Source organism: Saimiri boliviensis, chromosome 6 (assembly GCF_048565385.1).
Source record: "Saimiri boliviensis isolate mSaiBol1 chromosome 6, mSaiBol1.pri, whole genome shotgun sequence".
Lineage (NCBI taxonomy): Eukaryota > Metazoa > Chordata > Mammalia > Primates > Cebidae > Saimiri > Saimiri boliviensis.
Window position 1 is genome coordinate 89,983,936 of NC_133454.1, and position 25,883 is coordinate 90,009,818.

The 25,883-nt window shown below is 43.5% G+C and overlaps 2 protein-coding genes across 4 annotated transcripts in view; both read left to right on the plus strand.

Annotated features, from left to right (window-relative positions):
- Nucleotides 1–426: 426 nt before the first annotated feature.
- On the plus strand, nt 427–7,164 carry LOC141584869 (sodium- and chloride-dependent glycine transporter 2-like). The gene is made up of 2 exons (XM_074401238.1): nt 427–588; nt 2,814–7,164. The coding sequence occupies exons 1-2, from the start codon at nt 457–459 to the stop codon at nt 2,967–2,969; spliced, it is 288 nt and encodes a 95-aa protein (XP_074257339.1). The 5' UTR covers nt 427–456; the 3' UTR covers nt 2,970–7,164.
- Nucleotides 7,165–18,516: 11,352 nt separating this feature from the next.
- The window catches only part of NELL1 (neural EGFL like 1), an 880,670-nt gene continuing 873,303 nt past the window's right edge, over nt 18,517–25,883 (plus strand). For 2 of the 3 annotated variants that reach the window (XM_003919918.4, XM_003919919.4), the window contains exon 1: nt 18,518–19,174. In XM_003919918.4, coding sequence (XP_003919967.1) covers nt 19,120–19,174 — 55 coding nt within the window. In that variant the 5' untranslated portion in view covers nt 18,518–19,119. Of the gene's footprint in view, nt 19,175–23,924; nt 24,009–25,883 lie in introns of all 3 variants that reach the window. The other variant, XM_074401240.1, reaches the window with a different exon arrangement.

Here is a 25,883-nt window from a genome sequence, read left to right on the forward strand (position 1 = left end):
GCTACTAAGGAGGCTGAGGCAGGAGAATAACTTGAACCTGGGAGGCGGAGGTTACCATGAGCTGAGATCATACCACTGCACTCCAGCCTGGGTGACAGAGCCCCCCGCCTCTGTCCATTTGTCACCTTGGTATATATCCTTTAAACTTGTCTTCTCTTCCTGTCTGTAGGTATATACATGCACACACATTGCTCTGCTCCCATTGTTTGGCAAATGCAGGGTCAGTAGCTCAGTGTGTGTCATTTCCATCTCTTTGAAATTTAGTCTCTTTATTTGAAAGATGGATTAATACTACTACTCTTTCGTGGGTATAAAATAATAGAAACGAAAGCATCAAACTCGTAACAGGAGTTTAGTAGTGTTGAATGCATGAATAATTCACGCCACCACCCTAACATGTGTGTCACTTTTCCTTTCCAGTTTATCCTTTGCTTCAGCTTTTACCAGTGGGAGCCCATGACCTATGGCTCTTACCGCTATCCTAACTGGTCCATGGTGCTTGGATGGCTAATGCTCGCCTGTTCCGTCATCTGGATCCCAATTATGTTTGTGATAAAAATGCATCTGGCTCCTGGAAGATTTATTGAGGTAATTCTATCTACCTCTTTCCCTCCCAATTCTTCCCAAGGGAAAGCCCCTGAAAGCTCTGCATGTTAAAAAAAACAAAAGATTTGGTAAACTTATTCAAGAGGGAGACTTGGTGATGAAGTGATTACAGCTGCTACCGTTTCTATTAAACTTATTTTTATTATGGATGATTCATCTAATGGAGGGGCTCAGCCAATCTGCAAGCAGAACTGTTATTATGCTAGTCCTCAGTATGGTGACAGCTTATAAATGATCTGAAGGTCTCCTCTTCCCTGGAGTTTCCTCCTCCTCTCCCCTTATCCAATTTAAATCTCAGTGCTTTGTTTTTAACCACACATCAGATTCCTCCTTCCCTGATGCTCCTCTGTCTAAGCCTCCTTCCTCCCAAACATGCATTACCATTAAACTTAAAATCACTACCCGCTCCTGTTGTGCCTCTGTTAGGGATTGCTGAGGGTCTCAGTGTATTAAAATGTCTCTATTCCCATAGCATATAGTGAGAATTTCAGGACATGGCTTGTATGAGATGAGACTTGTCTTTCTTTGTCAATTGATCCCTTGCCAGATCCATTTTCCATCTCTAAGGAAAAGAATCCCCACTGTCACTCCAGAGTGAATGAGAAGGGGACTGCCACTTGTGCCACTAGTGAAGTGCCATCAGGTTTTTGTTATTTATGAGGAATCACTTGCTAACATGTGCTAGGAATCGCTCAGCCCTGCCTCGGTCTTGAGGATCCAGGAATCTGGCATTTTGGACTGTATCAGGGCTACTTAGGGTTTGCTGCAGTGACCAGCAGCATCCTCCTTACCGGAGAACGTGTTGGAAATGCACATGATCAGACTCCAGGCAGAAGACTCCTACTGAACCAGCAGAGTGTTGGGGAAGTGGAACCCTGGCATCTATGGTTTAACAAGCCCCCCAGTTAGTGAGGCATTGGATTAGACTGAGGTGATAAAAGGTAGAGAACAGTTTGGGCTTTGCTCTTGGTTGGCTGGGTTGAAAAAGGAATGAAAAAGGACCAGGCCTCTGGAGTATCCCAATGAGGCTCCAGAGGGGAGACAGAGGATGGAAATCAGGCGTGTGGTAGATGCACAACACAAAAGTCTGCTGGGTGGGGTAGTTTTGTTTTCATTAGACTAACAGTGGAGACAGAATTAGCCAAAGGAGGTATAGGAGTCTTCTTACTGCAATTGTATTCCAGTTCCCAACCTCAGGAAATTGTTATTTCCTTGAGGTAAATGACTGGCCCCATGGGCCTCCAGGGATGGTTTACTCCTGCCCCACCTAAGCCTCCCCACCAACTGACCCAGAAATCTCTTTCCCTCTAAATAGAACCTGGTTTAGCCTCTACTACTTTTGTCTTTGGCTAAAATTCTCTAAACTGATGATTTGGCTATATAAATTTATTATGGTGGATTCGGGACACAAAGGTTACAAACTGATGATTAAGGAGAGATTAAACTAACAGCTATAAAAACCAGCTTCACTGTAAAAGGTAATAAACATATAATTGTTCCCTCTTATGTAGTTATAAATGTTTTCTTTCCTTTTTCTAGAAAACGTTCCAGTCAAGTTATGTTTTCCATAGACTTTCAGCTGAAGGATTAGAGACATTCCCATTATTTTTAGCTTGCCTGCAAGAACCCACACTGCTAAACCAAGTCAGAAGCGTGTATTTTGTCAACAGATAATTAAAATCTTTGCTCACTCTTGGTGATGCATCTTTGGGGTTGGATTTTTTTTCCTCCCGGTCATTTATATCCTGAGAAATATGCTAAACAAAATCCAATTATTTTGATGTAGCAACCCACTGTTGAGACTACAGAGCAAAAGTAATCGAGCACATGTCTTTTGCAGGCTATGTTTGGCAGTGAAGAGAGAAGCCTGTGGATTCTCTTCATTTGGAGGGGAAAAATGCATCATTAAAATCTGGGCCCTTTATCCTCTATTACTCTTGTGCAAGGCAAACACAGAGCAATTGCAATATTGCTTGTAGGGTGATGTAAATAATTTCAAGTGACCCAAACTAAGTGTCCTCCTTAACGTCTTTGGCCTAATTAATGAAGGCTGATCTTCCTAACTGCCTCTCTTGGTAGAGGGCCTCTTGGGTCATGGAAGGACTCTGGCCAGAGTGGTCATAAGCAGTTTGGGGATGGGTGGGTTATCCCCAAGGGAGGAAGGTGCATTACTTCTGTGACCATGTCTGTCTTTGGCTTCTTTGCAGAGACTGAAGTTGGTGTGCTCGCCACAGCCAGATTGGGGCCCATTCTTAGCTCAACACCGCGGGGAGCGTTACAAGAACATGATCGACCCCTTGGGAACCTCTTCCCTGGGACTCAAACTGCCAGTGAAGGATTTGGAGCTGGGTAGCCAGTGCTAGTCCAGTGGTGTGGGATGGTCCAGACTTGATCCTGTTTTTCCTCTCTGCCTCCTTTCAACGTTTTCAATAACTTTCCTCCCACCTTTCCTCATCTTTTCCCCTACATCTTGGTTCACATCCATGCATGAGAGTGATTATGTAGAAAAGTAGGCCTAGTGTTGCATGCTGTAGCAAAGAGCTAGACAGACCACCTGAAGCGCTGTTTGCCTGTGCCCACAGTGACTGTTTCTGGTCAGGTTGGTCCCCTGGGCACACGTTTTATCCTGCAGGGGAGGATCAGTTAGGTGAGCGCTGGTAGGTATGCGTGGTTCGGTCAACAGAGACGCATCCACTGAGTGATGTCATGGGGGGGTGCCAGTAAGGCATATATAGAATGGCAGAATTACAAGACTTAATTTGGACTTGAATGAAACTGAGCAATGTGATCTTGTTCAGACACAAAAAGTTCAAGACAGGCTTTATTTTCAGAGTCAGCTGTGATCGGAAAATGTTTTGGATGTAAGACAAGACCATTCAATTTGGACCCCACTGAGGTGATTAAGTTTATATTTCCAGTCACCACTGGGGATCTGTTTCCTTCATTGGGATCAGCCATCCCCAGTAAACCCTAACTCAGACACTACAGTCTGCACATTGTGACTTTGATTGAACTGTCAGTTCTCTTCCCTCAACTGTTTTGTTTTTGCTTTAAATAACTACGTTTGTGAGTTCTTTTGGTTATTTCTTCCACCTCTGCCCAAGAAGCCATCACAGAAGGTGTGCCTCATTTTGTACGTCCATAGTAGAGCTCCATGCTAGTTTCTACATGATGTTTAAAACTACGGTTCAATGTCATGATCCTGTGTTTCTCTTCTAAATGTCTTTCTACAAGCTGTAGATACCTTGTCTTTTGACCTCTGGGAAAACAAGACTTATCCTGGTTTTGTCTATATATTATATATATAGGACACAAGCTCTTAAAAGACAGATAACGTTTCAATTTTTACTCTTAACTTTTTCATTCACAGTAATGCCAGTTGTGGTCCTAGAGAAATCAAAGAACTGGAGAGTGGAAAGCAACCACAATATTCACTGCACTGGTAGTACATTTTAGGACATGGTATTTATAGAACTTTCTGATAAATACAGCTTAGGTAAGTAGCAAGTGAGCCAATTAAGACTATAGCTTTTAAGACTACATTTAGCTGATTCAATTTTAAGAGTTCCCTATTCACAGTACTCATTTTAACTGCACTCTAATGAGAGCAGATCATATGTCTGCAGAAATTGGCGAAGTGTAACCTTTATTATCTTCTCGTATCCTGAACATGCATATATGAAATTTTTAAAATGTGACACATGTTCATGTAGTATGTACTTGTGGTGTTTTCCGTCCTTATAGATATCTTATGAATTCTATAGAAATGGTGAGTTTAGCATAGTGTAGTCTGGGGATTTTATTTTCCCTTACAGTAATAATAATATCTAAACCTAAAATTGTTTCCTTTAGGGGAGATCATTTCAATCATTTCCTTCATTTGTCTTCATAGTACAGGGTCTCAGGCAAAGCTTTCCGTTCAAATTTTGTATATTGTTGTGACATTTTCATCCTGTTTAACAGCAGTGAAACCCAACAGCAGACTTTATTGTAACATTTTCTTTAAAAAAGATTTCATTCGTTAAAAAAAGTCTCAACTCATTTTACTGAGCTCTCCCTTTTTCCAGGGCAAGTATCATTGCCATATGTCAACATCAGTATAAACTTCCAGTTTTAAGAGTAGCTTGTGAAAGGTTTTAGAACCGGAAACAGAGATGGGTTTTGAACTTTAGGTTTTCATGTCTTTTGTCTGCAGTGTGTATTTGTTCTCACTTCTCCTTCTCCTCCTTTCCCCCCACTTGCCTCCCAAAGCTTAAACTTGCTCGAGTCTATCACAGAGACTAAACCCTGAGCTTCCCCTAAACTTAGCATTAGGAAGCTGAGGTGTGGCCTCATCTGTCTGCCATGAACACAGGTTTCTCCAAGAAAGCCATATTGATGAGATGCCCTCAACTACTGTAGCAGATGTTGCATAATGGTACCCAAAATTATCCCCTCCAACTGATAACTGGTAAAGTCAGAGGAGCCGAGAGGAATAACTTAGGCCTGGAAATTATCTGCAGGCTTTCCAATGTGAAGGTTGAGAAAAAGAGCTTAAATCAATTAGCATTCTCTCGTGGGACTGGTATGTTTGTGTCAGGATGAATGGTTTTTGGCTTTCCTCTTGCCTCTTGGCTAAAACTCCAGTCTGATGCTGGATGACGACCCAATTTCTGCTAATTATTGCCTTTGTGATTAAAAGAAGGTGGGTTGGGGGGGTGGTTCCCACAGACGCTGCGAGGTTTGTTTTCTACAAACTGAAAGTTGACTTAATTGTCAGAATGGAGACCTTGTTGCTAGCTGTGTGTTTTGTATTTGGGGGCATTTACATTTGTGTTAATTATGATTTGTCCAGGTAAGACACAGTAGCTGCTCCCTTAGCAGCTTCCCCACTCCCCACCTTTCACTATGGTTTTCAAATTTTCCCTTTGTTTTAAAGGGACATTCTGAGGTGAAAGGTTTCAAACTTACCTGGAAATGGTTACCTTGTAAATTTAGCTTTTCTAATGGATTGTTTCCATGCTATTAAAATGTACAGTCAATTGGAAGAAGAAAATGAATAAAAATAAAATGAGTAACATTGTTAGAAACTGCCACCTGAAAATTTCCCTTCAGACTGGGGAAAAAAACCAAGTAGCTGAGGAAAGACTTCCATTGTTTCACTGTGTAGAATGGTGGAGCATTTTCTACTTGTGAGATTATTTCATAACATCAACAAATGCCAGAAACTCATTCAGAGAAAAAAAGCCATATGTGAAAAACAGTAACCCTGTCATATCCTTAGAAGAGAAAAAAATGTATATTTCTTAACAATTGATATTGTGACTTCTTATGCAAATGTTTGTCTTGCATATTAGTAACTTTTATTATCTTTAGGACTGTGTTTGTCAGGTACAAATGTGTCTAGTTCTGTTTTATTGTTTCTTTTTCCTTTGTATTTATATATTATTGCATGAGGTCTGTGGTCAATGCAAAATCTTGATGGCCTCAATGTCTTTGAAATTTCCAGTGTGTTTTTAATATGTAAGAAATGTAATCAACTTATATTTCAGTGAGCAGCACTTTAAAGAGTTTAACACGATGACCTTTAAATAGATAGGACTTGGGTTGTCTTTATGCTAATGTTACACTGGAGTTGAGTTTTCCTTCAATTACATTCTTGTTTTCTTATCTTCACGTCTCTCAGAGCTTCCTGTCCACCTTTGCTGTCAGCATGGTTTTCCCATGCCTAAAAATAAGATTTTCTTTTCTCTTTGTTCCTTGGTTGTAGGTCATTGTCCTCTTCTCAGAGGCTAGCACAGTAACTGTTGTTCAATATAACGTGAGATGGCAAGATCACACTGCTGTTGTTGCACCTCGATTTGAGTTGTGACATGCTTCTTGGAGGCAGATGACTTGAGAGAGGACGTGCTGTGTGGCAGAGTGTTTTGCAGGACCAAAAGGCCAAAGCCAATGGATGAGCATTTCCTTCTTTTTCACACTGGGTGTCATGCAGAAAACTTCCAGGCTGGGAGCAGATGTGTGGGTGATTCAGCATTGATACTCATTTCCCCACAAAATGGCCTTAGGATTTGTGAAAGGGAAGCGTCCCATCTTTCCCGGATTTTGCTTCAATTGTCCAGAAAGGCCAAGTAGTTTTGAAATGTGGTCTTTGGTCAGGTCACCTCTGAGCAGCCCACAGCCAAACAAAGTGTTTTCAGATTGGGTATTCATCACCTCCGAAAAGCAGGCAGTGGGTTGACTTGCCTGCTGTGGATTAAATACATCTTCAGGTAACCATTTGCCTTATAGGTGTATTTTATTGTTAGGATGATTTTTACTAATTGACTAAAAACTGTTTTGTCTCTCCTTTGCCTTTTTTTGCACTTTATTATGGAGCAGTAAAGGTATAGGTTAATTCTTACATTGTGTACTTGGCTAATGTCCTAAATGCAGGCATCTTTTGTGGGTATTGTTGCCCATGAATAAATATATGTTCCCTAATCAGGTCCTTATATTTTTTCATTAACTATACATGAAGAAAATATATTATGTTGCAAATGATGCATCATATATATCTTATAGAGTACATATTATATACTGCACATTATTCATTTAAGAAGTCATTATTCTTGAGGCCCTACCTCAAATTTTGTATTTATGTAAAAAATGCAATTTATTGTATTATATATTTGCCTATTATATACTGATATAAATTAGAATTTATCCTAATAATGTATGAGTTCACAAAACCCTAAATAAATGTCAGTGTTTAAAACATAATGATTATAGTATTGTGTCTGTTCAAAGCCATTACCCATCATCCTTCTTTCCTAATAAACAGCCTTTAGGTATCCCCAAGATTGATCTATTTTGTTGTGCAAAAGCTGGAACAGCCATGGAAAACTGCCCTCCTGGGAAAACGAGATATTGTGCTGCTGCAGAAACAAATATCAATTATTATATTTTTAACCATCAGAATACACAATTGTTTGCTGAATTATTAATCACTCTCATGGTGGGGAGAGAGAGAATGGAGTAGGAGAAAGAAAAAGAAGAAAAAGAGAGAGAGATCTGAGTAGATCTGAGATCTGAACAGAGAGACTGGACAAGTTAAAACATTATGTACGTTTTAATGATCATTTTGTCAGTCTTCAACTATATATCAAATTAGGAAACATTTTATGTAGTTCCTGCATTGTGGTAGGCCCTAGACAAAACGGAATAAAAGAGTCCAAATCTTAAGGAACTCAAATTATACTAGAAGGAAAATCTATTTCTTTTTTTTTTTTCTTTTTTTTTTTTTTGAGATGGAGTTTTGCTCTTGTTACCCAGGCTGGAGTGCAATGGCGCGATCTCGGCTCACTGCAACCTCCGCCTCCTGGGTTCAGGCAATTCTCCTGCCTCAGCCTCCTGAGTAACTGGGATTACAGGCATGCGCCACCATGCCCAGCTAATTTTTTGTATTTTTAGTAGAGATGGGGTTTCACCATGTTGACCAGGATGGTCTCGATCTCTTGACCTCGTGATCCACCCGCCTCGGCCTCCCAAAGTGCTCGGATTACAGGCTTGAGCCACCGTGCCCGGCCAGGAAAATCTATTTCTAAAAAACAAATAAATGTCATTTCTTGCCTTCTGAGTGGGTGGAGAACTCATGTTCCCTATTCAGAGACGGGGCCCTAGGGTCTGGTGTCATGTTCTCTGCTGTCTAATCAGGTCAGCCCAGAGGCTTGACTGTGTTATCCTCAAATGAGCACAACATACTCATGCTCTGCCTCCATCTTCAGCTTCAGTGTTGGAAGGCTGCAGAGATGATCTAGGCTAGCCTCACTGGGAAAGAAATGCCCTTACAAGCTGATGCTGAAATCCAGATGCCAAGAGCACAGGTGTGCAGCCTGCAGTCAAGCTCCAGGCTGGGAAAAGTCTATGGTAATAAGAGCTCTATATAATACATTCAGGACTGGCCTTAAAACTGTACTTTGTCAGGTACAAGCGCGGTGAACATGAAACTCAGTGTAATGTCTTATCTTCCCAGCAACGGTGCTCCTGAAAGGGCAAGAAGTGCACTCTGCAGAGGTTGGTGCTGATTCATCATCTTCTATCTCCTTCCTGAGATTCTTTTGATCATTATGTGCGTGTGTGTGTATGTGTGTTTATGCTTTTAACTTTTTATCTTGAAAAATTTCAGGTACACATAAAATTGGAGAGAACAGAAAAACTCCCATGTCCACATCACACACTTTCAACAATTACCAACTCATGTCCAAGTTTATTTCATGATCCCTCTCCCCACCCTGAAACTCTGTTTGCCTAGGGTATTTCAAAGCAGATCCCAAGTACAATGGAATTTCAAATAGAAATGCTGTTATGTTTTTATAACCTTTCTAAATATTTTTTTCCTTAAGTGGGGATAAGGAAGAATAGGGGAAACTTAAGAGTTAATTTTTTATTTTTTGTAGAGATGGGGGTCTCAGTATATTGCCCAGACTGGTCTCAAATGCCTGGCCTGAAGCAATCCTCCTACCTTGGCCTCCTAAAGTGCTGGGATTACAGGCGTGAGCCACCTTATGATTGTTTTGATATTGCAGATGATTTAACTCATCCTCATTCTTTTCCAGGACACTTCTGCCCACAGATACTTGTAGGATTAAGATAAAACAATGGCTGAAATATAGTATGGATCAACATTGAAAGAGAATCACATTTTCGTTATTATTCACTTCTTTATCTTCACACTATACTCAATGTCTTATTTATGTGTGTAGTACCTGAGAGTTTGTGGCACATAGGAACTACTTAATAAATACATTTAAAAAAATTGAATAAGCAAGTATTGAATATTAGTTCTACACAAGGAACAGAGCTCAGTGTTAAAATGTGCAAGGAAAATGTAAGACTAGGTCTCCTCCTCCAGGTTACTTACAACAAGTAGGGATTTAAGACACAGATGCACATTGCCATAACACCGTAGAGAGTACCAAGTGCCACAAAAGGCTTTAGGACAAGAACATGCTGAGGAGGAGAAGAGGAAGAAATTTCTCTCGTTAAGAGGTTGGGCAGCACTTCATGAAATAGGGCATTGGTACATGGTGGAGAATTTTGACCATCAGGAGGGTATTAGAGTTTCCAGATGAATGAATACAAGTGAATGACAGCATGGGAATAAGAGGCAAGAGTGAATGGTGGACAAGTTTGGAAAGTGTAGTATATGCTGATAGTTAGTCAACTACCTTCCATGCCAACATAAAGAGTTCAGACAATTACCTGACAGGCCACAGGGAGTCATCAAAGTTTACTGAATAGTGGAGAGAGATCTTCTAGCAGAGGCAGCCATTGTCCAGAGACAGAGCATTGCCCTGTGTTCAAGTGCCAGCTTTTTACCTTAATAATGCAATCTCAATACTCTTATTTGTAAAATTGGAATAATTATACCCATCTCACATAGCTGCTATGAGAATTAAGTTAAAATTGTAGCTAAAATTGTTTTATAAACAGTAACATCCTTCCAAGCACTTGGGAGTTGATTTAAAAAAAAAAAAAAGAAAAGAAAAAATCAGTAACACCCCACCTAAGTGTTGGATATTTACTGTTAGAGTCAGATCTGTATGTCTGGAAAATTAACCCAGTTGCAGTGTTGAGGATGGACTGGAGTAGGTAAGAAATCAGCTTTCTAAAATCCTGAAATTTCTGGAGTGAATTTCAGGATACTAGGCCACACATTTCAGGATCTTTTGGAAGAGCATCTCCTTTCTGACTTCTATGACTGGCACCATTAAACTTTATGTTTAAAAATTTGAGCAATCGGCTTGGAGATGACAGCAACCAATAGGAACAGTTACAGCAGTGAGACCGGAGCGCCAGCCTGGTGACTCTTCTCCCAGTATTTGTCATGTGAGTCGCTGGATCATGGCAAAGTCTGGGAGTCCACGGGAAATGCTGGGGAATGTGGGGGTCTTGGACATGGGCTCAGGGGACTCAGGATAGCCCAGGTATTTTTATTCCATAACTTGATTTCTCTTGCCTTCTCATTTCAATCAGGAACCAGAGGCAGAGGCATTCTGTGATTATGCAACATATTCACTTGCACTATTGGCCTCCAGGCTTCCGGTCATCTCCATCACGTGGCACTCACTGCTGGTGTTCAGGAGAGGTGCACAGAGAGAGGTTTGGGTCTTACCTGCTAAGGTTGTATGAATTTGATCTTTCTGAGCTTAGGGCTTTGAGATAAACCATATTTAAAAAAAATCCCTCTGTCTCACCTACTCAAAAGTGGAGATTGCTGTTAAGCACAGGCCCATGACAGTCTCACTGTGAACCTCCTTTTTTGTTTGCCTTCTTGTGAGTGCTTCTTATTTCTATACACAGGCTTGAGGTGAGGACAAAAATGACAGGGAACTTGCACTAGGCCAGTACTGATATTTTATGAAGTTGGTACAACGTGAGGGAGTGTGGGGGAGAAACTGGTAACTGCCTTTGAATTTCTGTTTTTCCCTTTTTTAGTAATACCTCTGACTTTACCCAGGCTTGTTGCCACCCAGCCAAAGCATGACATTTCCTGGTTCCCTTGCAGCCAAGTATGGCAGATTGACCTGGCTTCACTTATTTACACCTCTCTGCCCCTACCACCCGTGAACCACACACTCTTGTTATGTCCTCATCGTGGGTGGACTATATGTCTCGCCCTTGATTTGGGGCTTGGTAATTCATCTGTGCTTTGGCTAATTGCATGTGAACAGACATGGCAGTGTGCCAGTTTTGAGTCTAGACCTTAAGAGGCCTCACCTATTTGTATCTGCTCTTTGGTGTCTCTTTGGGCCATGAAGAACAGATCTGGCTAGCCCATCAACCCAAAGAACATGAAAGGCACATGGGACAGTCACTCAAATGAAACACAGACCTGCAGTGAGAAATGGAATCAGCCCAACCACGTAACCTGAAGCAGGACTGTCTGTCTGAGACCAGCATGGATGAACTGAACCCTAGCCAACCTGCAGATAAGTGTTTAGTGTTGTATGACACTGAAATTTTGTAGTTGTTTGTTATGCAGCAACAGCTAACAGATACATATGGAGTGGCCCTTTGACTAGGTTCTGCCCAAATATATATAGAAATAATACATGGGACTCCTAGGCATGCTCTTCTCTTCATTCTTTTCCAAATTTTGCTGTCTGGAATGTGGGTATAATGGCTGGAGTACCAGTAGCTATAATGAACCATGAGGACAAGGACTACATTCTAGGGATGGTAGACTCTTCAACTCTAGAATTCTTTTACTGAAGAGAGTATCAAACACCTAAGTTATTTAAGTTACTATTGTTTGGGAGTTTCCCTGTTATATGAAGCCAGATAGAATCTTTATTGATATAGGAAATAAAATGAACACTCTTGGCCTTTTATCCCACTCCCTATTCTGCCATCCCTTGTGGAGGAAGGTGCCAGCCACAGCCATTGGTCCTCATTTCTCAATGAGATCTCTTTAGCTTTCTCTTTTCATCCAGATCAGTGACAGCAGATGGCTGTGGCAAGGTCTAGCCTGGAGGCAGGGCAGTTAGCCAGTCTGTTTTGGCTTCCACATAGGCTACGCTCTTCCAGTACTGTCTCCACATTAATAAAAGTGATGCTTTAGCCTCCTGCTAACTGTTATCTTGTTTCTCAACTGGTTCAGAACTCAGGCAGGGAATTGGGCTGTTATGAAACTGACTTCACAGGCTTCATCCCAGGAGAAACAGTAAAGTTCATACAGCCTGGACTTGGGTCTCAGCCACTTACTTGGTCAATGGCTCACCTTCCACATTCCTAAGATGGGTATAATAATGCTACCTACCTAATTTGGTTGTTTTTTAGGAATAAATGAGTCAATCCTTGGACAGTACTTCGAGCAGTAACCACTCACAGTTACACTTAAGAAATGTAGCCAATACTATTCTGGCCAGGGTGAGGATGAGGCCTCTTTGAAGATAGTGTGCCCAATTTTTAATGGTCTGTTGGAATGGACATGTGATTATTTAACATTTAATAAAACCTAGATATGTGCACACCTTGGTTCTTGTCATCAGAAACTTGAAACTCATCCAAATTATTGATATTTATGGATTAGAATGGTTTCATCCAAAGAATTATGAGATGTCTTTATCCATATGTCTGTATGTTTTTCTACCTATTCTCCTACAGATCTATACCCAGCTTTGTTCTAAAATGTGTTTGAAGCTATGAGACAAAAGGACACTAGTTAATTTAGCAAAATATAGATCCCTCTAATTTGGATGTCATTGAAGCAGACTGTGGTAATTAGAGAACAAAGTTTTCATACAGAGTTTATATATCCACATAGAAACAGAGGTTCATAAATAAATACATTCATTCAGCCTCTTTTTATAAATGCACGTGCATTTCGGGAAATGAAAATATCCACCCAAGTCAGGCTTGCACAGTTGCAGAGAGCACTGGAACTGTTAGGTTTGTGAAGGAAACTTGGGTGCTTTTGCGCATTCCTCAACTCTGCCAGCAAACTGGCACTTGTGTTAGTTTCCTATGGCTGCCAGAACAAAGCACTACAACTGAAAGACGTAAGACAAGAGAAATGTAATTTCTCACAGTTCTGGAGATTAGAAATCTGAAATCAAGGGTCGACAGGACTGTGCTCTCTCTCAAGTCTTTAGGGCATAATCCTTCCTCACCTCTTCCGGCCTCTAGAAGATACCCTATGGCTTGCAGCTTGTCTTCATTTTCTGTTACTTTTAACAGAATACCAGAAACTGGGTAATTTTTAAAGAAAAAAATTCGATTTCTTACCGTAATGGAGATTGAAAGGTCCCAGGTCAAGGGTCTGCATCTAGTGAGAACCTTCTTGCTAGTGAGGACACTGTAGAATAGAGTAGCATAGGACGTCATGGTGAGGGGCCAGAGCATGCTAACGTGTTCAATCAGGTCTTTCTTCCTCTTCTTATAAAGCCACCAGTTCCCCTCCCATGATAATCCATTAATCCATTAGCCCATTAATCTATAAATTTCTGCCCTCATCTGATCACCTCTTAGAGTTTCTTTCAATGTGGCCACTTGGGGGTTAAATTTCAACATGATTTTTGGAGGGGACAAATAATCAAACCATAGCACAGATATAACACTTTAATCTCTTCATCCATGGTCACATGGCATTCTCCCTGTGTCTATGTCTTCCCATGGTATTTTTCTCTTCTTTTATCAGTCATACTGCAATTAGGGCCTATACTAATGACCTCATCTTAACTTATTACATCTGCGAAAACCCAATTTCCAAATAAGCTCACATTCACAGGTACCAGGGGTTATGACTTCAACTGATTTTTGGGGGTCAGAGGGAAGGTATACAACCCAGTCTATACCAGGGCTACTTTCTCATTTTCTCTTGTTTTACAAGGAAACTTGTTAAGTGTCCACAATGTGAAGGTAGTTGTGAAGATAGACTGTGTGGACAAAGAAGAGTGGCTTCAGGAGAGGAATTTGTAAGGCAATAAATACAATAGATGGTTTCTCGTGCTTGGAACTGCTTTTAGTTTGCACATTTCAAAAGGAGTCCTTCCTACTCTTCCTCTATGGGATCTGCTGCCCCACATAGAGTCATCAACGGAGAAACTACGGGGGACAGAGAGACAAGGTCTTCTGACTGGTGCCATGGTGAAAGCCAAGGAGAAGTGTTCATTGTCCATGCTGCTTCCTGGCAGAACATCCATTGATTCATTCATTCAGTGACATTTAATGAGCTCCTAAAATGTGCCAGGCACTCTTCTAGGTGGAAAAATACATTGGTGAACAAGAAAGACAAAATTCCTATTCTTAAGAAGCTTGCATTATATTGGAGGAGACAGAGAACGAGTAAGTATATAAATCACGTTATTTTAGACAATATGATAACATAAATCATATTTCACACAAGCATACAAGCATTCTAAAAATATCTAAAACATATAAATCATATTATTTTAGAAAATAATGAGCACTCTAAAAAATAAAGCATGGTAAGAAGGCAGAGAATGTTGGGAGTAAAGTGAGAAGCAGATTTTTTAGGCAAGGTCTCCTCAAAGGGCTGACATGTGAGACTAGATTTGAGTCATGTTCAAAGTTAACCTTCCAGATAGAGGGGACAGCAAGTGCATAGACCATGAGAATGGTATGAACTTGGAATGTTTACGGAACAAAAAAGCCCACCTGGAGTGAGTGAGGGGCAGAAAGGGGAGAGAAGGACCTGTGAAGAGAAGCAGGGATGATATAAGATATTTGGATTTTTCTAAAATATGATGGAAAACTCCAAGAGGAATTTTAAGCAAGAAAGTGTGATCTGATACATATTACACAACACAGACTATGACTACTGAAGGCAGGGGTGACTGAATCACACAGGCAAAGAACAGAGGCAGAGAGCAGCACTGAGACTACAGCTGTAGCTTATGGAAGAGATAACGATGGGTTGGAGGAAGGTGGGAGAAGGAGACCTGGTGAGAAGGGAAATTTGATTTGGGATTATTTCTTTAACGTATACTGACAGGGCTTGATGCTTTGTGTGTGGGGGCACAGGGCAAGTCAAGGATGACCCTGAGTTATTTAGTTGGAGCACCTGGTGAAGGCTCATGTCATGTCCTTGGAAGTCAGCAGTGAGAAATTTAAGAGAAGGGAAATTTCAAAAGTCCTCATTTGGCCATATAGCAATTTGTCAGGATCATTAAAATATTTTTTTAAAAAGCTTTGTGATATAATTCACATGCCATACAATCCACCCATTTAAAGTATACAATTCAATGGTTTTTACTACATTGTGAATATCTGTGAGAGTTTTACATCCATCACCACAATCAAATTTAGAGCCTTTACATTACCCCAAAAATAGCCCCTGCATTTTTAGCCATTACCCCCAATACTCCCTCCCTAACCCCAAGCCCTAAACAACCACTAATCAGATGTTTTGTCTCTACAGATTTGCCTATTCCTAACTTTTCATAGAAATGAAATTGTATAATATATGGTCCTTTGTGACAGACTTCTTTCATTTAGCATGATATTTTCAAGGTTTGTCAATGTTGTAGTATGTGAATGCTTCATTTCTTTTTATTGCTAAATAATGTTCCATTATATAGGCATACCACATTTTATTTATCCACTTATTTGTCAATGGACATTTGGTTTCTACTTTTTGGCTATTTTGAATAATGCTCTAAACATTTATGTACAAATTAGTGTATAGACATATGTTTTCATTTACCTTCTGTGAATATCTAGGGATAGAATTGCTGTATCATACAGCAACTCTACGTTTAACTCTTTAAAGGACATTTTACAGTCTAACTAGCAGTATGTGAGAGTTCCAATTTCTCCATATCCTCACCAACATTTATTATCTATTTTATTCTAGCCATCCTAGTGGGTGTGAAGTGGTATCTCACTGTAGTTTTACATTTTCCAGATGGCTAATGATGTTGAACATTTTCTCGTGTTTATTGGCCACTTGTATATATACCTTGGGGTAATATCTATTCAGATCCTTTGCCCATTTACTGGGCCTTTTATTGTCTTGTATTATTTAGCTGTAATAGTTTTTTAGTAGATACAAGTTCCAATCAGATGTCTTACAAAAATACTTTTTCATTTCACGCATTGTCTTTTTACTTCATTGATGGTGTCCTTTGAAGTACAAATGTTTTTAGTTTTGATGATGTGACCATATTATAGTCAAGATGTCTAATAGGCAGGTAGATATGTAAGCCTGGGGTTCAAAATAGAGGCTGGGGATAGAGATGCATATTTGAGAGTCATCCATGTATAGATATTATTTAAATCCATGAGGTGGGATGAGCTTAACAGGGAGGGAGGAAGGAGTGTGGCTGGAAGGGAAGGGCTGAGGAGTGAGTCCTGGGGCTCTCCAATACTTAGAGGTCAGGAAGAAGAGGCCATACTGAAGGAGAGGGAGGACGTGGAATTTGGTATCAGGTAAGATGTTTCAATGGGGCTTCCACTGAGCACAGGTCTCACTGTAACATCCCACCATCAAGTATATACATAGCTGTGTGTACCTTCATTGTCACTACAGAAACTTGGTGGGCCCATTCTATGAAGGTAACCTTAGATTAACAGGCCTACACACTCAAAATCCCTCACTTAAGGATTGTACTTATAGGAGGAGATTGCAGTGCTTAGCTATCTAGGAAAGCTTCATGACCTTGTTGAGATGAACTCTTGTTACTGTTAATGGATGTTATGCTGCAAAGCTATGACAGAATATATGTCTTGCCTTATTTTTTAATGGAACAAGCTAAAAGTCCTATCCCAAAGGACCAGCTAATTAATTACACAAAGACTTTAAAGATAGAGAGCTCTAAAGATCTTACCCATACCACCTTTTCCCCTTGCTGGGGTCACTGTACTTTTAAGGATTCTGGGCTTTCTGAAATCAATAAAAGGGCCTTGGAAACAACAGTCCAAAGCACTAAAGGCTGTTCCTGCTAAGGTGTACTTAAAGAATGCAAAGGAGAGACAGGAAATGGCTCCTTACAACATGAAATATGGTGTCCTTGTCCACAAAAGCCAAAAAGTCTTGGGAAATCCTATTTTCTTCAAGATGTGTCATTTTAATGTTAGCTTTAAATGCAACACGCTCCAGGTGGAAGAAAAAACATGTGGACTCCATTAACGAAAATAAAGAGTCAAGCAAACAGATTTCCTTCGGGCCTTAGTTGAATCTGAGTTGGAGTCAGCTGACATAAGTTTACCTCTTAATCATTCAGCTCAGCTTCTGGATTGCACGGCAGACTTCTTGAGTTGGAATTTACCTGCTTGTTCACTTTTTCATCTGCCAAAGGACCACAACATAAAGAGCCAAGTGGGACAGTGGCTTGCACACAGAAATATCCAGAAAAATAGGGCAGAGACCACAAGAGCATGTTAGCGAAACCTTCTCTCTTTATAAGCTGCGTTGCTAATTTTGTGAACTTCCCTGGAGTACTGGGGTCAAAGTTGTGTAGGGGTTAAGGATATACGAAGTGAAAGTGGGTGCAAGAAGTGAGAAAGGCACATTTTTATTAGTGAAGAGGATTCTGAAACGTTGGAATCGGTCTCCAGGAAATGAGGGAGGGCTTTTCTGAGGTTTCCTCGGACTCCTCTGCGATCCCTGTTGTGAATACCAAAGGGATAGTGGTGGTGAGGTGGGGCAGGCAGGCGTTCAGAGAGACTGGGAAGACTGAGCAAGCTGGGTAACTTTAAATTATGTGGGGCTTTAAATTATGTTTGGCATAAATCAGAGGCTGTCATTTCAGATTTAATGACTTTACATATCCAGTTAAAAATAACATTCCTAGATGTTACTGGGACAAATAGGAAGTGGGACAGAAGTCTCAAACCTGGGGGATCCTCATAGGGAAGGTCAGGCCCTGAAACGGTCGCTTAGAGGGGAGAGGACGCATTCTCTTCCTGCCCACAAGTAGAAACAAAGCCCAGCTTTTCTCTCCAGAGAATGGTGTGGTGGTGGGGGAGGGAAAAGAAGGTGGAGGTCCCGGAGAAATTGCAAATGAGACCAAAATGTGACTATGAAAGATGAGTGGGCTTTTGATAATACCATTAAGAAAATCAAGCAAGAAAAAATAAAAAGATGGTTAGGAATTACCCCTATGTGGCAGCATCTGCCCTGCAGAATGAGGTTTGCAAATAGGCTTCCCAAACCCCAACCACAGCTCGCTCTGCCTAAAGAACCCCTTTTCTGCACCCCCACTTCAGCACCCTCTTCCTGCACCCCCAAATAGGGTACTTAGTCATAGGGGTTCACCAGGAGAGCGGAGACAGAAGGTACAGGTGGTGAGCGGGAATTCAGCCATCATCCCCCTCAGGTCCCTCCCCACCCAGCCGACAGAGCGAATCCCGAGTAATTGTTTTCCGAGGGGGGCCGTGCGCGCTCGGTGGCGCCGCCTCCGTCTGGGTTCCCCTGAGGAAAATTACCCACCCGCAAGGGCTCGGCGGCTTTTACACTCTGCGGGGATGAACTGTGACAACTTCGGCAGCCCCCACCGCGGTGCGGAAGCGGAGACCGCAACCGCGGCGACGGCGGCTCGGCGGGGCCGGAGCGCGTGAAGCCGTGGGGGGCGCCGTGCGCCTCGCGCTCCCTCCTTTCGGCCGCAGGTCCCGGGACTCCGACTTCGGTGCCACGGTTGGTAGCGGCTGCCGCGCCTGCAGTCCAAATCCTCGCAGTTCCGCGGGCGAAGGAGGCGAACTGAACCGGCCCCCAGTGCGGAGCGCAAGCAGCCAGAGTACCCAAGCCCGCGCTCCCGCCCCGGCTCTCAGGCGAACACAGCCGCAGCGGGGGCCGGGCTCCAAGCCCCTCGCGGCCGCCGCCCGCGGTTGGGGGGCGGGCTGGGGGCGGGGCGGCCGGGCTGCCTTCGCGGGCGCGTCCCGGAGCGCAGCACCCGGCGCTGCGTAGCCACCTCCCCCGCCGCCCGCTAGCAAGTTTGGCGGCTCCGAGCCCGGCGCGCCTCAGGATCCAGGCTCGTTTGTTTCCACCTAGCTTCGGTGCGCCCTGCTAGGCGGGGATCCTCGGGAGCGATGCCGATGGATGTGATTTTAGTTGTGTGGTTCTGTGTGTGCACGGCCCGGACAGGTAAGCAGTACTGGGGCGGTGAGAGGGATCCGGGAAAAGGGGGAGCCCCGCCGCTTCTCCCGGAGCGCACAGCGGCGTGGGGAGACCTGGAGCCGAGCTCTGCGCTGGTCTGGGGAACGGCAGTAGCGTGGACACCTTCCTGGGGTCTCTTTGCCCTGCTCGGAGTGACAGGGTGAGAAGCGGGACTCACGGGCTTGAAGGTGTCCCCGCTGAGTGCCCCTTCTCGGGGGACGCGGCCTCGGGGACGCTGGAGTGAGGGGCGCGGCCGAGCGGGCGCACCCTCTTGCAGCTAGTAACCAGCTTTCCGGTCCCAGGGAGTCGAAACCCGCAGCAGGGCGGGCCTGCGAACCCCAGGTCCCCAAACTTGAAAGGCGCTGTGGAAACTGCTCTCGCCGCCCCCGGCCAGGCTGGGAAGGGGTAGCTGCGGGAGTCGCGCCCGCAGAGGGAGCGCTTCCGGCTGGCGGGCGCGGCCCGGGCCGGGAGGGCGCGACGCGGCGAGGGGAGAGAGCTGCGGGAGAACCCTGGGATCCGGCGACCTCCGCCTGTCCCTTCCTGACTACCCCCGAGAACTCCAGGAGTATTCTTCTCCGATCCTCCTGGCTCGCAGGAGCTGGGAGAACAGTTATTTGGGGGAAATGGAGCAGTGGAGACAATCTGGGGAAATTCTCTCAAGCTCAAACCAGTTTTCTCTTGCTATAATCGCAGGGTTGGGGTGGGGAGGGGGAACAAGGATGAGGCGTGATTATCTGAAGTCCCCACTTGGTTCTGCCTCCGGAGACGCAGTTGTGAGGACTCTCAGCGCGTCTTCCTCCTTCTGCTTCCACCAGCTCCGTTGCCCAGAAGTCTCCTGGGGTTCGGAGACAGGCTTCCAGCCGCTTTCTTCGAAGAGCTAGTAGTAGACGCGGGGAGACTGGGGTGGGGTGAGGTGAGGTGGGGTGCGATGTAGTAGGAAATTAGCAAAAATAGGGCCTGTCATTTGGGGGGAGTGTCGGCTGTTTGCAGTCCTACCCGGCCATCCTCCGTACGCGCTGCCGACTTCGCACCCTAGAATCTGTGTGGTCATTCTCTCTTTATTCTCCCCCCTTTGCCACCCCTATTTCCTTCTCTCGAGGCGTGGCTTTCTCTCTAGGCCAAAGAGCGGAGAGGGCTGAGGAGGGGCGTCTGCCCTTGGTTGGCCCAAAAGTTCCCTCCGCTGGCGCCCAAGCGCCCCTCTTTGGCAGTTAGCCCGCTGGAAGACATAGCGTCCTAGGAGCTGAAAGGGCCCTTCCCACTTCCCCAGGACTGAGCAGGCAGCGGCTTCCGTCTGCTTAAGAACGTTGAATATGGATTTCTCCAGGGACAAAAGAAACCTCCCATTTCGTTCCTTACCTCTATCTGAGCTTCACAGGCTGCGGAGACGCCAAGGCTCAGTCTAGCTTAGAATAGTTGCTTCTTGAGTTCAGGCCCATCAGGACGGGTTAATCTTTTAAAACCAGAACATGCTGAAGGATTGCGCGAATCCCAGGAAGATCAGGACAGGCAAGGCTAGTTAGTGCAGAGCGTGGGCTACCGGCCCTGAGTACGGGGGTCTGGTGCTCGTGGACATCTTAAAGAGGAACCGCAGGCAGGGCGAAACTAGATAGGGAGGGGGCAACCCGTTAGTCAGTTCACATCCCTAAGTGCATTTAGGAATATGCCTAAATTCTTTGTTCTCGTGACTCCTTTAAAAAGTCGCTAAAGTACCCTTATCACGGAATGGAACATTTTTCACGGTTCATTGCTTGTGGAGGGGATCTTTAAGAACAAGATATTTCCCCTCTTTTCACTACCAGTCCCCTTTAAATCTTGTAAAAATTTGGTTGTAGGGGAAAATTCATTCATGTTTTTATTCATTCAACAAACAGTGTCTTGCTGGGTGCCAGGATTTCTTAGGCAAAGAGGAAATGACTTAGTCTTTGACTTCTAGGAACTTACAGCGTAGCTGGGAATCTAGGTAGAAACTGGCGGGCATTTTAATTTTACAGATGGATGAGGGGTAATGGAGAGGTAGGAGTATAAGTTTGTATTAAGGAAATATGGAGGAGGGACAGTTTGAATTAATTCTGGGGAGGAGTGGTGGTCATGGATTTGAGAGTTGTGCCTTCAAGGCTTTGTAGGGAGTTTTCCAGGTGGATAAAGTGGGAAGGCATTCTAGGAAGAGGGAGCAGGTTGAGCAAAGGCAGGGAAGCATGGAAAGATCTGGCACATTGGTTGTGGCTGTTGCCTAGGGAGCTTGGGTTTTCAATGCCACTTGGCACTACTTGAACACTAGAGGCCACATATTTCTTCTACACACATTATCAGAAGAATCAGAGAGACGGGGGGTGTGGGGATTACCTCTCAATTTGTACACTTAAAATATCTTGTAACTGGAGACGGTATAAGCAGTAGCTTTCTAGGGGCAGCCCCTTTGATTTTGTCCAGGTGTCACCATTTCCATCTCATCCATCCACCCTCTTCTTAGGTAACAAAGGCTAACTTGTGATTAGTTTATCAGGATCCACACAGCTGCATGTAAAGTTTGTCAAGAGGGACAATTGTTGTCTAGGCTGTTAACAGTCCTAGATGAAATAAACATGTGGTTCACTTAGTGCGCTGCTCAGGTATCACCGCCTTTTAATGGAACTGAGTAGATAATATCAGGCACATTTTAATTAAAGCAAGACTGCCTTGCAGAAACAGTTGCATATGAAAAGATCTAATGATAGGGGTCATAAGGAGTTGCTTAAATCTGCCTCGTTCAGATAACTTGTTTTAAGAGTGCAAAGCGGAGTCAAGACGGGAGGTGATGTTCTCCAGTTTTTATTTCTGGTTGAGAAATAATTCAGAGATTTTTCAGGTACATCACCAGTAATGAAAATTTAAAAGGCTACAATAACCGAAGTAATAACACACTCTCTCTATGAGTTTTCTCCAATGCTTTGGCAGTGTGAATAATTGAAAATTCAGTAATTATTCCCCCATTGTTTTCTGGTTTGTTCTGGTCACCAGGGTAGAGAGTAAAGGGAGTACAAAGCCCCTGCTGACCAAGTGAATGTTTTTTTTGCTGCCACCTGCTGGAAAGGAGAGATTTAGTTTCTTTCTTTCTTTTCTTTTCTTTTTTTTTTTTTTTGAGGAGTTTGGCTCCTGTTCCCCAGGCTGGAGTGCAGTGGCACAATCTCGGCTCACTGCAACCTCCGCCTCCTGGGTTCAAGCGATTCTCCTGCCTCAGCCTCCCGAGTAGGTGGGATTTCAGGCATGAACCGCAATGCCCAGCTAATTTTGTATTTTTAGAGGAGATGGGGTTTCTCCATGTTGGTCAGGCTGGTCTCAAACTCCTGAACTCAGATGATCTGTCCGTCTTGGCCTCCCAAAGTGTGAGATTACAGGTGTGAGCCAGTGCACCCAGCCAAGAGATTTTCTTTTTGAAGGAACTCTCTGGTGGATCATTAATTATGAATTGAATAATGGAGCTGTGAACATGAGCCCCCAGCCTCCAAGGATCATGTAAAATATTGGCCAGCTTGGAACAGGCGTAGAGCATATTCTTCAAGAAAATTGCTTTTGGGGTATTAAGGACCTTTGTAGGTCCCCAGGGATCCAAATCTGGTCAAGTGGTTGTAAAATCCCGTGGTTAAATGAGCTCTTGGAGCATCATTCTAGCATTGTTTTAGTCTGCATGGTCCAGAGGAAAACAGACAGCATCCACCATGGACAAGGAGTGGGAGGAAATTTAAAGTCAGCTAGACCCAGGAGGATTTGCCTGGAAGCCTATGTCTGGGACCCCAAAGGTGAACTGAGTGGGCTGTGGGCCTGAGCATTCCCTGGGTGGGGGTGAGGAGCGGCCATTAGCAGCAGCAACAGGTATCTTTGTTAAGAGTGGAGGTTCTGAATCTCAGAGTCAGGCCTCAAGTGCCTCTGTGACACTGACATGCTGCCTTCCAGATTTTAAAAATATTTCTTCTCCAGGAGCTTTTTCTCTTGCTTAATTGTAATTCCCAATTTCAGCCATTTGTAGAGCCATTATGTCCAAAGTAGAAAACTTCAATAGAGTTTCCTAGGAAAGGGCAGGAGCTCCATGCTTGGACAAGAAGCAGAAACATTAATGTTTTTTTTTAATGAGACCAACAACACTCACACTACATAAGGTTGAGGAGAGCCCATGTAAATACTGCCTTATTAATAGGCTTTCTGATTCCCTAGGCAGTGTGCAAAGTGCTATCCTTTACACATCCTGCTATGGGCAGGAGACATTTTCATCCTGGTGGGGACCAATTAAAGAGAGATAAGAAAACTGTATCCAGAAGCCTAATTGATTTCTTTTTTGTTGTATTGTTTTTATGAGCTGTTTTCATAATAAAAGCAATACACTTAAAGCCAGAGAAGCTCCTTCACTTCTGAATTGTGGGCGGGGAGCTGGGGAGTGAATATAGGTTTCATAAATGGATTTTACAAGCAAACCTAGGGTGAGAGGCCCTTCTAGGTCAGTTGGGCGTGGAGAGGGTTAGGAGGAAAGGGGGCCATCTGTATCTTTTGTATGATTCCGGTAGAGTTGAGGACCAGGGAGCTGGAGTGGTCTGGAGAACTGGTCTTATTAAAGACAAATTAAATAGCCCCCAGCTGGGTACCACCTATGTGCCAGATTGAGCTGTTGAAGTATGAATATAGTTTCCCCTGAGACCTCATGAGTCTGTTGTAAGAGGTACCAGTATCTTTTTACACATGGTAACCCAAACCATGGAATTTTCTATAGCACCAAGTATGAAGACACCTGTGTTAGCGCCGATATGGAGTACTGGAGTTCTGAAGTCTCTGCTTCAGCAATTGCTTCAGGGAGGCAGGTATTAACATTCCTATTTTATGGATGAGGAAACTGAGGCTCTGTTATATGAATGATATATTTAAGGGCACAGAGTTAGTAGAGGGAAGAGACTGTACTGAAACTGGCTCTCAGTTTAGTGTTGTTTCCACAATACTTTCTGGATTGAGGGAATTATGTTCCCATTTGGGGGATGAGGATTCAAGGACACCATTAGGGTGTTCAGATAGTTCTACAGAGTTTATTTGGATGCTTTTTAGGTTTGTCCAGTTAATTGCAGGGCCCTTGGTCTGGGAGATTTGAACATCTTAAGGATGCTATCATAGAAGGTCTTATAGTCCCTGTATCAGTCAATATCGCCGTAATAATTCCGTGTAACAGACAATCCAAAACTCAGTGGCTTGAAGCACTGAGTTTGTAATATGTGATTTTGGTTTACATATCTGTAAGTTGTGTTTGATGCTGGCTCATCTAGGCTGCATTTGGCTGGACTTGGTTTCAAACTCAGGTAGGCTGCCACCTCCACATGTCTAGGTCTCCTTGGACCAGTGGGCCATCAGGGCCATGTTCTTCTCATCATGATGTGGAAGTAGAAGAAAACCAACCCCAGCAAACAAGCATATTCAAGCCTCTTCTTGCATTGCCAGTAACATCCCAATGGCCGAAACAAGTTACATGGCTGGCCTCAAAGTCAAGAGATGGGCAGGTTTACTCCCATTCTAGTGGAAGGAACTGCAAAGACATACAACAAAGGCTGTGGATATGAGAGGGGTAAAGATTTGAGGCCAATAATTCAGTCAACCACTCTCTTTTTAGAAAGTTTCCTTAGCTTGCATGTCATCCGTCATCTCATGCTATCCCCAGATGTGCATATTACTCTGAGGTCATTGCACACAAAGTATTGATTGTGCACCAACTCATTAGATAATTAATCAGGTCCTGAGTTCAGAGCCTCTCTGCCATCTGTCCAGGCCTGTGAAAGGCACTTGGGCAACAGGGGTGCTTCCTTCTTTTTGCATCTGGTGAAGGGCACATTCGCCGGACCACTTTCCAAATTCCTGGCCAGAGAAACACCAACTTAGAGGTCCTCTGAAATTTAATTTCCGCCTTTAAACATAAACCTCAAAACCCTCCAATTATATCTCAGAACAATATCCAAGCTCCTTGTTGTGGGTAACAGTTCTTACATGATCTGGCCCTTCTCTCTGTTTCTCTTTGGCCCCTTCCCCTTCCCCTTCCCCTTCCCTTTCCTTCCCTTCCCTTCCCTTTCTTTTCCACAGAGTTTTATTCTGGCACCAGGCTGGAGAGCAGTGGTGCTGCAGCATCTACTTCGTGGGTGCAAGTGATCCTCCTAAGTAGCTGGGACCATAGGTATATGCCACCATGTCCGGCTAATTTTTTGATTTTTATTTTTTGTAGAGACATGGTCTCCTTATGTTCCCCAGGCTGGTCTCAAACTCCTGAGTTCAAACAGTTCTGCCTCAGCCTCCCAAAGTGTTAAGATTACAGGTGTGAGCCACCATGCCTGGTTGGCCTCATTTTCTGCTTCTCTACCCCTGGCCCATTTAGTTTCAGCCATGCTGGCCTTTTTTCTGTCCTTGGGACATTCCCAGTTTGTTCCCCGTTTGCATGTATCCTTCTCTACAGTAGAAAGCTTCCTCCCATCTTGCCTTTTCTAGTCATTCAAGTTTCCGCTCAAAAGAACCTTTTTCAACTCTCCTTTCTAAAGTAGGGCCCCATCCAAGTTGCTTTCTATCCCATTACTCTATTTTATTTTCTTCATGGCATTCATTGCCATTTCAGATTATCTTATTCATTTGTTTATTTCTTGTCCTACCCCACCTAACCTGCAGGGATGCTCCATGAGCACATCGCCAGTGCCTAGCAATGTGT

Bases quoted from the DNA above. Each gene is read 5' to 3' on its own strand.
- LOC141584869 (XM_074401238.1), top strand. From the start codon at position 457: ATGACCTATGGCTCTTACCGCTATCCTAACTGGTCCATGGTGCTTGGA. The intron at 589-2,813 runs GTAATTCTATCT...GCTTCTTTGCAG, and splicing joins CTCCTGGAAGATTTATTGAG to AGACTGAAGTTGGTGTGCTC.